The sequence below is a fragment of the Nannobrachium achirus genome (assembly GCF_963921795.1).
Source record: "Nannobrachium achirus genome assembly, chromosome: 9".
Lineage (NCBI taxonomy): Eukaryota > Metazoa > Chordata > Actinopteri > Myctophiformes > Myctophidae > Nannobrachium > Nannobrachium achirus.
In genome coordinates this window covers 27,417,205-27,431,426 of record NC_137818.1, presented here as the reverse complement: position 1 = coordinate 27,431,426, position 14,222 = coordinate 27,417,205, and the positions used below count along the sequence as shown (strand labels likewise).

General features: G+C 40.1%; 1 protein-coding gene across 1 annotated transcript in view; it reads left to right on the top strand.

Moving 5' to 3' along the window:
* Nucleotides 1-453: 453 nt before the first annotated feature.
* Nucleotides 454-14,222, top strand: part of sycp2 (synaptonemal complex protein 2) — a gene marked incomplete at its 5' end in the record, with an annotated part of 28,505 nt that continues 14,736 nt past the window's right edge. The window contains 12 exons of the mRNA XM_080732655.1: nt 454-555; nt 638-732; nt 858-892; nt 2,356-2,498; nt 2,615-2,667; nt 2,805-2,850; nt 5,864-5,968; nt 8,062-8,167; nt 8,353-8,486; nt 8,919-8,985; nt 9,794-10,233; nt 10,741-10,871. Coding sequence (XP_080588781.1) covers nt 454-555; nt 638-732; nt 858-892; nt 2,356-2,498; nt 2,615-2,667; nt 2,805-2,850; nt 5,864-5,968; nt 8,062-8,167; nt 8,353-8,486; nt 8,919-8,985; nt 9,794-10,233; nt 10,741-10,871 — 1,457 coding nt within the window. The remainder of the gene's footprint in view (nt 556-637; nt 733-857; nt 893-2,355; nt 2,499-2,614; nt 2,668-2,804; nt 2,851-5,863; nt 5,969-8,061; nt 8,168-8,352; nt 8,487-8,918; nt 8,986-9,793; nt 10,234-10,740; nt 10,872-14,222) is intronic.

The window sequence follows — 14,222 nt, the reverse complement described above, 5'->3', positions numbered from 1 at the left end:
ATCAGATTTCTTTTTTTATCTTGCCTCCTTGTAATGTATGCACAGTATATGTTTAGTGTATATCTTATTAGGTCTAGTCTGGCCTAATGGATATGAGAAACCTGTTTAGTGCTGTGATAGGTTCCAACCAACTCTAGGATAGCTAATGGTTTCTTGAAATCCAAGCTAAAGAACCTTGATACCAACAGAGGAAATTAATGTGCTTATTTGTTAACTGCTGCAAGTTGACTCCAATGTCTTCATTTTAAGCTAGCTGCAGTTTTATTTAGTTAGTGAGGCTTGACACGTTTGTGCATCTTGCACACTGTTTTGAATGCACTTATGAGTTCAAATGAGATTATTTGATCTCATAAAGTACACTGTAGGAAACTACTACAATATCACATACAATGAGCTGAAAACTTGAATTTAAACTAACATTGATTTCAATACTGTGTACAGCATTGAGTAAACATGTCTTTTGTCACAGGAACATATGAAATCACTCAGTTCCTTCTGTATCCTATTGGCCAGTTGGCTGCAGACCCCAGAATCTACATTCTCATCCAGAAAGAGGTGCTGGCCAACAATATAGTATACCTTATTATGTATTGTATAAGGTTACTTTATGATTAAAATGCTAACATTTTCCACATAGGCTATTCGCAAGCTCAATATCATTCTGGGCAAGATTCCAGTGGAACTGAAGAATGAAAAGAAGATCTTGTCATCTCAGGAGGCCTCAGACATCATGTATGTGATGGAAATGTGTTTTTAGACAGTTGTTGACGGATATTTGTGTACACATGGTTTATTATTTGTCATAATTACTTGTATACATTTTTCTACTTCCTTATTCCCACTCCTAACATCCACAGGGCCAAGCTGGCTGGACACATATTGGATTGTGGGGGTAAGTATTTAAATTTCTAAATGGAGAGCCACTATGGAACTAAAACCCATATTCCCTAATAGTAACCATGGTAGTGTTTGTGTCATGCTCTTTTGATTTGGACAGCCTGCAGTGAATGATTATAAAGGTAGCTCTCACCCACACCAACGTCGGTGGCGGTAATCGTTGGAAAGCGTTTGTGACTGAAAATGTATCCCTGGTTGGCAGCTAGGAGGGGTAGCGGGGATGCAATACAGAGTAGTGCTTGCGGTATATTTATTTTGTCTGAATAATATAGAGCATATATCCATGGTTTAAATTTTGCCAAGGCAGCATGTGATCTCAAAGTGTGGGACGGTGCACAAGCGTATGTGTGGCACATCTCATTCAAACACCAGCTTTCAGCTGTCAGATTTCTTTGAAATAAAACTAAACGTATATATCTTTAACCTTTCTTTAGGGGGAAAAAGGTCTGTAAAATCACTGAAGCATCCAGTGGTAGTCTATAGGTTTCACTTGAGTTTTGTTTTATCATTGCAAACCTGAGTGCTCATTATCCAACTATTTCATAGGACAATGGATATTCAGGGAGAATAGATTGGCCATTTTATCAATTGAAAATTATGATTATGATGATGAATCGTTGGATTAGCCTACTTTGTGGATGTGCAAGGCTCATGCGTACACAATGAGTATCATACAGTAGGCTACTCGAACAGAAACGACAGGTTTACGCTTTTTCCTAATCATTCTAGCTATTTATTATATTGATCATCAGTAGAAGCAAAATGATACGGTCGTGTGCGCATTGCACACTCTGTGTTTATTGTTTTAATTAACATTAAATACACAATTAAATAAAATTGTAAATGATGAATTGATATAGCGCTTTATTCCAAAGCGCTTTACATAGATTATGCATTACATTCACCCATTCACACACCCATTCATACACCAATGGTGGAGGAAACCATGCAAGGCACCAACCAGCACATCGGGAGCAATTAGGGGTTCAGCGTCTAGCTATTTATTATATTATATTGATCAGTAGAAGCAAAATTATACTGCTGTGTGCGCATTGCGCTGTTGCTTGCAGTAGGCACTGTGTTTATTTATTTAATTAACATTAAATACAAAGGACATACACCAAAATACAGTATAAATATACAGTATAAATACAGATAACCTTGTGCCCATGCCCTAAGCACTCTGCAGTGCAGTAGTTATCTTTATCATTTCTCAAATGACTTAAGCTGAGTATATTCATGTGTTTGTTGTTGAAAAAGACAACAAGCCATAAGCAATTTTTTACACCATAGTAGCCGTCTGTCTGTGTCGGCAACTTTCTTTCACACTTTCTAACCGACTGATCTCCTGACTTCATTTGACTGCCAGTCTGTAGCAGTCTGAAGTAGTCTGGTGGAGAGTTACCTTATGACTAAGAATTACCAACATGTTGAAATAAACAAACCTGCCTGTGCCAGATTATGACTTGCAGATAGCACTGATGGAGTCACTGTGCAGAATGACTACTCCTGGTCAGAGGACAGAGCTGGCTGGCCAATGGTTCACCATGGAGCATGTGTCCAGTGCCTTCATAAATATAAAGGATTCAGAGTTTGAAACGGTAAATGGATGCAGTTCAGCCAAGAATGTGACCTCTGCCTGCATTTGTATTTTACTAAAATGATCTTGGCCAGTTACATTGTTAGTTAGTTTATTTGTTTGTTTTTTAAATTTCAGGACTGCCGCAAGTTTCTGAACCTGGTGAATGGGATGCAGGGAGACAAAAGAAGGTACATACATTAAGGGTATCGTTCCTTTGTTGTCATGTGTTAAATATTAATTGTTTTAAGTTGGCTTGTCAGAGCACAACATGCTAAAGCAACAGTCTGATTCTGATACATTCATATATTTTCCTTTTGGCCTTCAGAGTCTATTCTTATCCTTGTTTGGAGGCGTTTCTGGGCAAGGACGAGGTAAGTATCAGCTGGGGTTGTTGTGACGATGTTAAAAGTCAGGGTATTTAAAATTCATTATATAAACTAGCCCTTACCCGTTCAAAGATATGAGCTCCGAAATGATGTGCAGTGTGTGGGTTATGGGACGTGCACTGTGCACACAGTATATGAGGGATGGAAAGTAACTTTAACTGGTGCTTGCATTGCATGCTAATATGTAGGAGCATCAATGTAAGAAATACCCGTTCCATGTAACGGCTACAGAGATACTGTGTACCGATCTGCATGATTTTTGGACAACATCTGTAACAGGGCCAGAACCCCCCACCCCCCCCGCCCGCCCGCCTGCACACACACACACTCCCCCCCCCCCCCCCCCCCCCTGTGTGTGTGTGTGTGTGTGTGTGTGTGTGTGTGGGTTTGTGTGTGATTGTGCATGGCCTGAACAACAGCGCCCCTCCCTTAACATGTGTGGTCACAAAAGGTACTGTAGGCTAAATAGATATAGATTAGGGATGCGAAGATATACCGGTACGGATCGTAATCGCGATACAAACGTGCGCGATACGAGTGAATCGGTTCATTCAGGGTGGATCGGTACAATCGACGGCTGGAATCGAGATGTATCGTATCGTGAGTGTTTGGATCGGTACATTCCACGGTTGGATCGGTTTTTGCATAATAGTATTTCATTCTATACTGTGTTTCCGAGGCGCATTGAATGCCCCATCAGCCCTCCCCCCAAAAAGCACTCTACAGACATGCGTCTTTTACTGCAGCACTGAGCTGCTCAGCGGAGCGCAGTGAACACCCGACCTGACGGAATGCAGAGACAGACAGACAGCACTCGTGAGCCCACTGGTTAAACATGCAAGATTAGTACCACGTTTAGCTTTATAACATCCCTGTCCAATGTTCGCTGATGTGATCCGTTGTTGTGTCACTTGACTGGAGCACGCTGCGTGATATTATGATCCACATTCCACACCCGTTTGTTCTTCTTGTCGAGTCTGCGACGGAATTGATTTAAACAAAGCAGAAGCTTCCACGCTTTAACTACACACACGTATGAACTACAACAACGATACTGGGCGTGCAGCTAGCGATTAAAACAAAGTATTTGACACTGTTTCACAACTTATTACTGTAGCTGCAGGCAGCACACTCTTCTGCTGCTGCTGTTCCCTCTGCAAAGAGAGGCTGGAGCCTGATTTATACTTGGCAGCTCGACGGTGTCGCGCACGCACCTAAATAGCAGACCTACAAGCTCACAACGCGATGCGTTGTGACTCAAATATCTACGTTTTGAAACATTTTGGCTAGAAATGGCAAAATCCTAGATTATATTCATACAATATAATAATAATACAGGTCAAGGATCCTTAACTGAGAAGAGAGAGAGATCAAGCAGGGACCCCCACTGTAGGCTATTTTAGACTACTGTAGGCTATTATATAAAACTGTTGCAGATTAAAACTTGTCAGAGACTTGTTTGACAGCACTATTTCATCAGTGACATTAATACATTACTATGTTGTGTTTATTTGTTCACACATTATCTTTTCTATTAATATGATGGATTTATGTTATTCATTATAATCCATGAATTATTATCTCTTAAACCCTCAATAAGTGTTAATGTATTGGCTAATGTTCCCCCATAGGGTTGCTACTTGCTAGGGTTCAATTGAAACTGTAAAAACGAACTATTAATATTTGGCCGCCTCACATAACTCTGAGGACCCTAGGGGTCCCTGACCACCTGTTGAGGATGTAGTGATATATAATAATGATATAATTATATAGTATTAATCAAACAATTTTACCAGCCAGCAAGGAGTGTTCTCCCAGATTTCAATAAGACAGAGCCTAGTACTTGTTAGACAGAGCCTAGTACTACAGTGAAACAATAAATTGGTTGGAAATTAAATGTAATGCATTTTTAGTAATTTTTTGGGGGGGAAATTTACATGGGCTTTAATATAAATCCTTTGCATTGTGTTGAATCGCACCGAATCGTGAATCGTATCGCATCGTAAGCACCAGGGGTGTATCGCAAAATATCGTGAATCATATCGCATCGTATCGGGGTCAGGGGTGTATCGTGATGTATCGTATCGGCAAGATTTCAATGTATCGCAATTATATCGTATCGCTGGGAGTGTATCGTGATGCGTATCGTATCGCCTCAGTGGTCGAGATTCACATCCCTAATATAGATACACCATAAAAATGCTAATATACAGCATACGATTTGTGAAAGTGACAAACGGGCTTCACAGTTATGTCAGGTGTGTTCATATGCTGATGGTGATGCGATTTCAGATCAATTGCTCCAGCCACCGAGGAGAAACGCTGAGACAGACAGACACTCACTCACTCACTCAGACATTCGCAAAATTATAGTATAGACTAGCCCTTACCCGTTCAAAGATATGAGCTCCAAAATGATGTGCAGTGTGTGGGTTATGGGATGTGCACTGTGCACACAGTATATGAGGGATGGAAAGTAACTTTAACTGGTGCTTGCATGATGTAGGAGCATCAATGTAAGAAACCCGTTTCGTTTAATGGCTACAGAGATACTGTCTCCCCCCCCCCAGCCCGCCCGCCCACCCGCCTGCACACACACCCGCCTGCCTGCACACACACACACACACACACACAGAGCTGGTTAAACATTTTGCCTCAAGCTAGATGCAGAATGGATGTGCCTCATGCTAGATGCAGAATAGATAGTAGATACACCATAAAAATGGTAATATACAGCATACGATTTGTGAAAGTGACAAACGGGCTTCACAGTTATGTCAGGTGTGTTCATATGCTTATGGTGATGCGATTTCAGATCAATTGCTCCAGCCACTGAGGAGAAACGATGTGACAGACAGACACTCACTCACTCAGACATTCGCAAAATTATAGTATAGATGTGATTTTATTTTACTTGACAAAGTGTTCAGCAGCCATCTGTAATTAGATGTCTCAGTCTCAGCATGGGTGTAGCTGAAAGTAGTGTTTGTTTTGTCAGCTGCTGATACCTCCTGATGAGAAGCTGGAGAAGTTCTGGATTGACTTCAACTTGGGCAGTCAGAGCATCTCCTTTTACTACTGTTTAGCTGACACAGAAGCAGAGGTAGGGATTGAAGGGATAACAATTTACATCAATTAGAATCAAGAATCAAGTATCAGATACTGTTTGTTACTGTACAACAGCTAATGTAGCTATTATTTTCTGGTGAATACATTTGATGAATTTCTTTGCTTGTGTTCTTCCATCACATAAAAGGGTGAATGGGACACAATATGCATATCTGAAAATGAAGTTGAAAGCTACACCATTGCAGGTAAAATAAATAATTAAGATGTTACTTGTATAGCACCTTCCAGAACTCAATAACATTGACCAGAATTGATCCACTTAAACCCTATATAGTTCTTTGTACATCAAATAGCGAAAATAGCTTATTTACAAGCTCACAATACCGTTCTACCGAACTCAAGTCTGAACTTTGCTTGCTAAATGCATAAATTGTAAAAATAATTCTAAAGACATTGCTTGGATAAACATTGTTTTTTATCTGCTTTGTAAGATCCTCACATAAGCAAGTATGAAGAAAACCAAAAAGCTAATCATCAACAATATAACATGCCCTTTTTGGGTGTCCTTTGATTAAAAACTCATCAGCCAATCTGATGTTTTTTTGTTTTTTTTGTTTTTTGCATGAGTGTACAATGCAGAAAACAACCAAAAAGCTAATCATCAACAATATAACATGCCCTTTTTGGGTGTCCTTTGATTAAAAACTCATCAGCCAATCTGATGTTTTTTTTTTTGTTTTTTGTTTTTTTGCATGAGTGTACAAACATAATGAGTGAATGTGTAACTGGATGTGGTAAAATAAAACAACTGACTTGTAAATTGTCAATTCTCAGATAAGGGCAAATCATCTGTCTTGATGCTTAAGCTTTTGGAGCCGGTGTGCACAGGGGTGTTGGAGGGGACCAGTCTCTCCATTCATTTCAGTTCCTCCCTGGACATTTTGCAGGCTGCTTGCAATGTCTATGGGTCTCTCAAGAACAAGGTAGAATTCAGACTGACATGACATGACATGCTATAATTGTCATGCTTGCATATATGACACATTTGTTTTCAATTTCATTAGTTTTGCAGTTAGTGTTTTTTGGCTTCATTTGATAGTATTGACATATAGTAATGGTAAAGAATGGTTTATTGTCTCACACTGATGCATCATGTGTAAGCTTTGTTGGCTGCTTCCCTGCTGCAGTTCCAGGCACTCATGAGCATCTTCCTTTTAAACTTTGTAATTTTCAACGAGGTCATATTTTCTAGTGAGATTTTATTGATTTGCATTAACCTGATTCTTTCCCTTTTAGATAAAAAAAAGCAGTGTTGTGAAGACCACGGTTAAAATTATAATGGATGATTCCTGCTCCCAGGTAAACATTTGCCTTGCTCAACCATTTTGTATTTGCACTATAAATACCCAGCCACCAGAAGTGAAAAGGGCCTTTAGAGATGTCAATATATAATGGACCACAAACAATACAACTGCCACTGAAAACATTGTTTCTGAAAAGTAATTACTGACACATGGGGTTTACACTCTGATTGGTAATATGACATCTTCTGTGCATTTAGGTGGAAAAGGTGTGAAAATCTTTTTCACAATAATGTGTGGCCCTATTTTATTTTTACCTTTTTGGCATTTCTTTTAGTATTTTGAAAAAGATTTTAAAATAGTTCAAATAGCTCACAATGTGTCGATGTAGATTGGCTAGTTAAACTATTTAAAATGTTTTTCAAAATACTGTAGTAAAATATGGCTAATACGATTAGGCGACGCACAAGCTAGGGCCTTTTGTGTGTTCAAAATCTTTGCATATGACATCACCTTCATGCAACAGACAGTCCCAGAGAGCCAGGCATCTGCTGCTGGAGGTGATAAAGAAAGAGAGAGAAACAGCACCACCCTCTGGCTACCACCCCCACCTCCACCCAAGGTATTGATCACAGAATTAAATGTTTCTGTATATTATATTTTGTATATATATAATAATATAAAAGTAGTAGTAGGCTGTCCTCGAGACATGCCTTACCTCTCCTTGCCTAATAATAGTGATGCCACATTTATTAACTAGCAAGGTAATTTTGCTCACCAGAGCATATTAAACTCTATCTTAAAGACATCGCATTTCTCCTGCCAGAAGACGCCTGTCAATAAGAGGATCTCAGAGTCCACAACTTTCATCACCAGTAGCAGCAGAGGGAGTGTTTCCAGCAACAGTCCATTCTCAGCCATTTTGCCAGGAAGTAGGTTCTAGAATGTGCCTGTAAAGTTGTTCTCTTCCGCAACTGATGTCACAATTAACATTTATTTGCATTTACTGTAGTGTACAACCTGCTTCACAAAAAACTATTTTTCTTTTTGTAACAAAGAACATGTCATTTCAAATTGTTGTGTTTTATCACTTTACCTAATACTTTACTGAACACAGGGAAGGTAAAGGGTACTTTGGAAATGACGCGTTCCAGTGAGAAGAAGGAGCAGTTTAACCCAGGAGTGCAGGGAATGACCTCCGGTCACGGCATGACTCCTAGCCGCACAATCACTGAAAGTGTGAGACAGCGGGTAGGACACAGTTCAAGACTGCACATCATACCTACTAATGAAGCAAGTGATACCCACCCTATTCGGTTCCTGGTGGCAGCATTTATAAAAATAAAATAAAAACTTTTATGTTATATTATTGTGCAGACCAGACTAGACTGCGCTTGAATAAATGAAACTAAACTAAACCAAACCAAACCCATCAGTATTACCTCTAATAGTCTCGATTTGACATTCTCTGTTTCAGACTGACACTCCTCTGCATAGCAAAGTCTCCAAACCGATACCGAGCAAAAAGGTAGATCAATGCCAAAGGGTACAGTATAAGCAACAAACCATTATTGTAATTACTTTAAGTTACCGTTTAAGTGAGATGGTATCATCTACATCCGTTGTTATTTTGCAGTATTGTTTAATGCCTCTGTTTATTTTCTTTCTGTGCCTGTCCCACAGCACATTCCAGTGGCGGAAGTAGTGAAGACGGTGTTGGCTGAGCAGGAGGAAGAACAGGGGCCTCTTGGTACTGACGGGTTTGACCATTGTACCAGTACAATTCTGCCAGATCATTTATTTTATTTTAATATTTTGTCATTATGGTTGTGTTTTAGAACCAGAGAGTGGTCTGTCGTTTACAAAAACTGTTCAGGGGTCTGGCATGAGAATAGTCACCCCAGGGGCCACATTGTGTGTGCAAATCTGCTCACTGTGTCAGGGGCCCCCAGGGGCAACGTTGTACAACCCAGCTTACTTCTGCCTGCGGATCTTGGGGCTAAATGCTGTCAAGGCGCACCAATCCACACCGAACAAACACTGTTCAGGGGTGTGTCATGAAGATAGTCACACCAAATATCCTAATTTGCACCCATAGGGGGTGCTGCAGCAGTGTTTAACACTTCAAATGGCCAGAACTTAGGGAATGTCATCACTTTTTACCCTTATTAATTTGTCAGTTAATGACCATTTTGTCTTTGCCTCTAGATCAGAGCTTTGTGCCTGACTCCCAACCCAACATGAAACTTCAAATAAGCGTGTAAGTACTGCAGCAGTATAGCCTACATAATATATTATAAATCACCTGCTAAATTACCATGTTATGATTGGTGGTGTGTGTGTGTGTGTGTGTGCGTGCGTGCGTGCGTGCGTGCGTGTAGAAGCTTGCCCCACTGGAGCAAACAATCAGTTTCAGAGATGTTGATGATGCCGACGCAAAGAAACAATTCTCTGCAAGGATTTCGTAAGTAATGTCACTACATCAGAGTTGTTGGTATTACTTTCCAGGTTGCCGGGTAACATTATTACATTTATATTTTATGTCTTCCCTTTCTCAGAACCCAGGCCAAGTTTGAAGCAACAGGGGCAGCTTCCCTCGTCAGCTCAAAGAACATCACCTCCACTCAGCCAAAAGCAGATTCATCAAGATTTCACCCAGCGCCTGCAGAAGGCCCTCAATGAGTTGACCCAATCAACTGAGTCTCAGAAGTTATCCATATCCAAGATAACAACACCACAGACAAGGGAGAAATCCCTCTGTAAAGATTCTGCTGACAAAAGCGGCTCCTCAAGGTGTGCACTTAAAAATCCCCAGGAACAGAAAGGAGAGAAACAGCATTTGACCAAAAGGTCAAATACTAAACACCAGGAGGCTCTGGTGTCAGATCCTACCCCCACAAAAGCCATAGTGAAGCCCACCTCAACCAAAGTGCTGCAGGATATAAAAACACCCAGCACCAAGGCTAAAGATTCTGAGACCATCTCCAGCAAACAGAAGGTATGAGAAACGGTTTTGCAAAGGGGAACATTTTTTCCACAGAAATAGAAGAGATGGGGAATAATATGCCCAATCCCCATTATACGTTAACACATGAAATATGTTTCTGTCTATTCAAGATCAAGTCCTGGTACAAAAAGGAATTTAACATAAATTTGGAACATGAATTTATACATGAACTATAATAAATGTCCTCTAAATAATATAGTGAGTCGATTTTAAACAAGTCGAGGGAACCAGCAGCAGCATAGTGGGGCAGTCTGGTAATTGGCTTGTGTGTTGGATATTGAGACTTGTGATGTACTTATTTGGTTGTACTGTGTAGATGTTAAACAAAGGATTGCCTACAGTACTAATGCAAAAAAGATATGTACATAAAGAGCGACTTGCTACATTATATAATGAGCTTTTTATGAAAAGGAAACTGTTTGGTTTCTGTGTGAAAGGTTTTGCTCCTGTTATATGAGTGTCTGTTGTGCCTCATCTTTTTTCCCTGCCTCCACCCAGAGAGCTTCAGCGGTGGCAGACAGCATGGTGAGGGAGATCTCCAGCCATTATAATAAAACCACCACCTCCTCCGCTGTTATAGCCGCTACAAAAGCTGGCACTCCACACTGGGTTCCTAAACCTGTTAAAAAGTAAGTACTGGGTCTGGGATTACATATTGTAATTTGGTAATGATGCTGTATTAAGGGAACAGTGAACACAGCAAGGGTAATGTATTTAGAATTTTATTCTCTTATGAAACAGCCAGCACACAATAATTGTCCTTTTCATATGTAATTATTATTTAAGAAGGAAGATCTGTTGAAACGTGTCCTTTGCTGTGTCCCTGGAAAGGTAAATAAAACTGTGAAAAGGACATTTATTGTGTGCTGGCTGTTTTCTCAGTTTCACGATATTGTTGAGCTGTGCACCTTGAGACATTTGTTTAATCTGGAGTGTTGGAGGCATTCTGTTTTGCAGTGCTTTCTCTTCTATAAAAAGTGAACCTAGAGTTCATATAGTTGAGCTTTGTACTGCAGCTATGTTTCAAGTTTGTTTTGGCATTTCAGCAGCTCCCTCTGGAGAATACATACACGGACACAGTGACATACTATAACATACAGATAGCCTCATTACAACAGTTTTCCACGCTGCTGACATTATTATTATGTCCTTTGTTTGGAGGGATGCTCTCATCTTCTGATGTGCACGGCTTTCCGTGCGATCCTCTGCATTGCTTTGCAGTTGAGGTCAGTTCAGTTCTCTTACTAAGCAGTGATGAAGCCAGTCGGGATGCTCTTGTGTTACCTCTGTAGAAGGGAAGGGGCCATACAAAATATCAACAATCGCCTGAGATAGAAGCATTGTCATTTGGTCAGTGTGTATGTCCCAAGTGAGTTTCAGTAATGTGGAAGACATGAAATTCTTAGTTGCTTACCCTCTCCACTACCGCGGCAACTACGTATGTACATGGGGTCTTGTGCTCTCTGTCCGGCTTCCTGTAGTCCTTGATCAGGTCTTTGGTCTTAAGTGTCATTCCCACCGGACATGATAAAGATAAAGATTTCATTTTAAAAATCGTTCTCAACTCATGTGGATGGGTTAGCGTCCACAGCACAATGATAATGCCGACATTATTTGATGTGAACGCAGAGTCCGCTGATATAATTATCCTTAATGATAAAGTTATCTTTATCGTGACCGGTGGGAATGACGCTATATGATGTTGAGGGCCAAGTTGTTCTGGCACCTTTGTGTCAGGTTCTCCACCTCTCTCCTCTAGGCGGTCTCATTGTCTTCAATGATCAGGCCTTTAACTGTCGTGAGGTCAGCATAGGCTGAGGTTGAGTCCTAGGTTTCTGGGTCTGAAAGGGACTATGATGTTGAACGCTGAACTGTAACATTCTCATGAAGGAGTTCCTCTTCTCCAGGTGGGAGAGGGCAGTGTGTGTAATGGTGTGGCTTGTTGTGTGTTGTTCCTTTAGTGAAAAATGCTTCATAAAGGACCAGTGCTGGACATTAACATTAACAGTATTTCTTTGTTCCTACCAAGAACATCAGTTTGCCCTTTCGAAAAATTATTGGTACCCTACTAGTACATTGTTGCACTGAGCACAGCTCAATACTGTTAAAGTTAATGAAAAGTGGAACGTTATTTATGAAAAGTGGTCATTTGATTTGCCATGATTGAATGAACCTGCCACAAACCCTGCTATGTTAATATATTCAGCCTAAGGGAATGCTCAAACATGCAGACCTTTGCAAGCAGACATTGCTACTTATGACTCTCGTACTCTCTCTTCCTGTTTCCTGCCTATCTACACTGTGGCTATCAATAAAGGCAAGAAAAGACAGAAACAATTACTTTTAAAAAGTACAAAAAAGTGAATGGGACACATCTGTTTCTGTCACGCTTGTGTGACTGTGCCCTAATTCAACTAATTTTACTGCTGTGCCGCAGGTACTCTGCCCAAAAATACACAAACTACATTGCCATGCCCCGCAGTCGTTAATTGTGCTTTGCTTCGGTTTGACATTTTTCTAAAAAAAAAATGCAATTTGTTTTGCACGAAAAACATTCATTGGGCTAAAAACGGACGGACAAAACTATGGTTTAGTGATGAGTCATCACTTTTCACAGTTTCGTTTGGGATGTTTTTAGCCCAAGGAATGTTTTTCATGCAAAACAAAATAATGCTTGCAATGGATTCAGAATCATATATATATAAAAAAAATTAAAAAAGAGGGATTTTTTTTAGGTATTTTCTTCCTTTATAGTATAGTGTATAGTAAGTGAATGAGACACAAATTTCAAAACATTTTCAAAATCCCCTAGGGATTTTGAAAATGGAATCATGGATTTTCTGATTTGTCATACTCTGAAGTTTCCAAACATACAGTATATAGTTTTCATAATCCCCTGAAAATGTTAACGAAATAACACAAGCGACTTGACTAGTATGTAACTCTCCATTCCAAATGTTATGTCCCAATAAGCTCTACAAGGCATGGAACTATCTGTAGCTAGCTGTCAGTACTTGCACCACTTTGTGGGTTATGTTGAATGTCATTGTTGGAAGAACGAATATCTGGCTAGAATGAGCACCCTGCTACTGTATAATCCCCCTGCTTATTGTTTTAACAGGTCAGTGTTTAATAGCTGGTTGCCAACTGCTACAGTAAGTATAATTTCACCTAAACCTGAATACACATTACCCAAAATTTCAGGCAGATCCCAGTGTGTTTTCGTGATGCAGTTCTTTAGACTCTAAACCATTGCACCACGGGTGCGTAACTCTAAACTTGTGTGACACTCCAGCAACTCACCTTTCTTAACAGCCCTGATAAGCAAGTGATAAAACAAAATAAAATTAGTTTGATTTTCTCGCAATCAAAGGGGTTGGCTCTCACATCTGTAAAAGTCAACAGTGCTGCTTTTAAAGTTTTAGCTGCAGCTTACCACGTTATAACCACATCTAGAAAAAGGGTCCATATAGACGGGTTTCTGGTCCACGTTACACTGATAAAACTAGATGCGTGCGCAGGGTCCGTACCAAAATTAGCCAATGAAACCAGAGCTCCCCGAAACAACAGGTTTGGGGATTGGACGGAATTGATTACATGATACAGTCAGCTGTGCATTTAGTCTCAATGTTTGTAAACAAGAAACCCGTCTATTAGTCGACACCTGGAATTCCTAGGCATGTGTAGTTGCCTAGTTAGCCACCCTAAGGAGATTAGGAAACTGCAGTCCTTAAATGTGACATGCTATCTGACTAAAAGTCATGCTGAGATGTGTAATATGTATATGTACATGTAATATGTAATGAAGCATATACATGTATACTACATTGGTTTAATGACATAATTTGACAACATGTTTGTGTTTTGTCTTGCTTTGTTGTAGAAGGAAACACCTCACCCAGTGTTTCTGAAATCCTTCAGCAACCCCAGAAAAACCTCTAACGCACAAAGGTAGTGTAGTTCTACAGATGCGGATATGA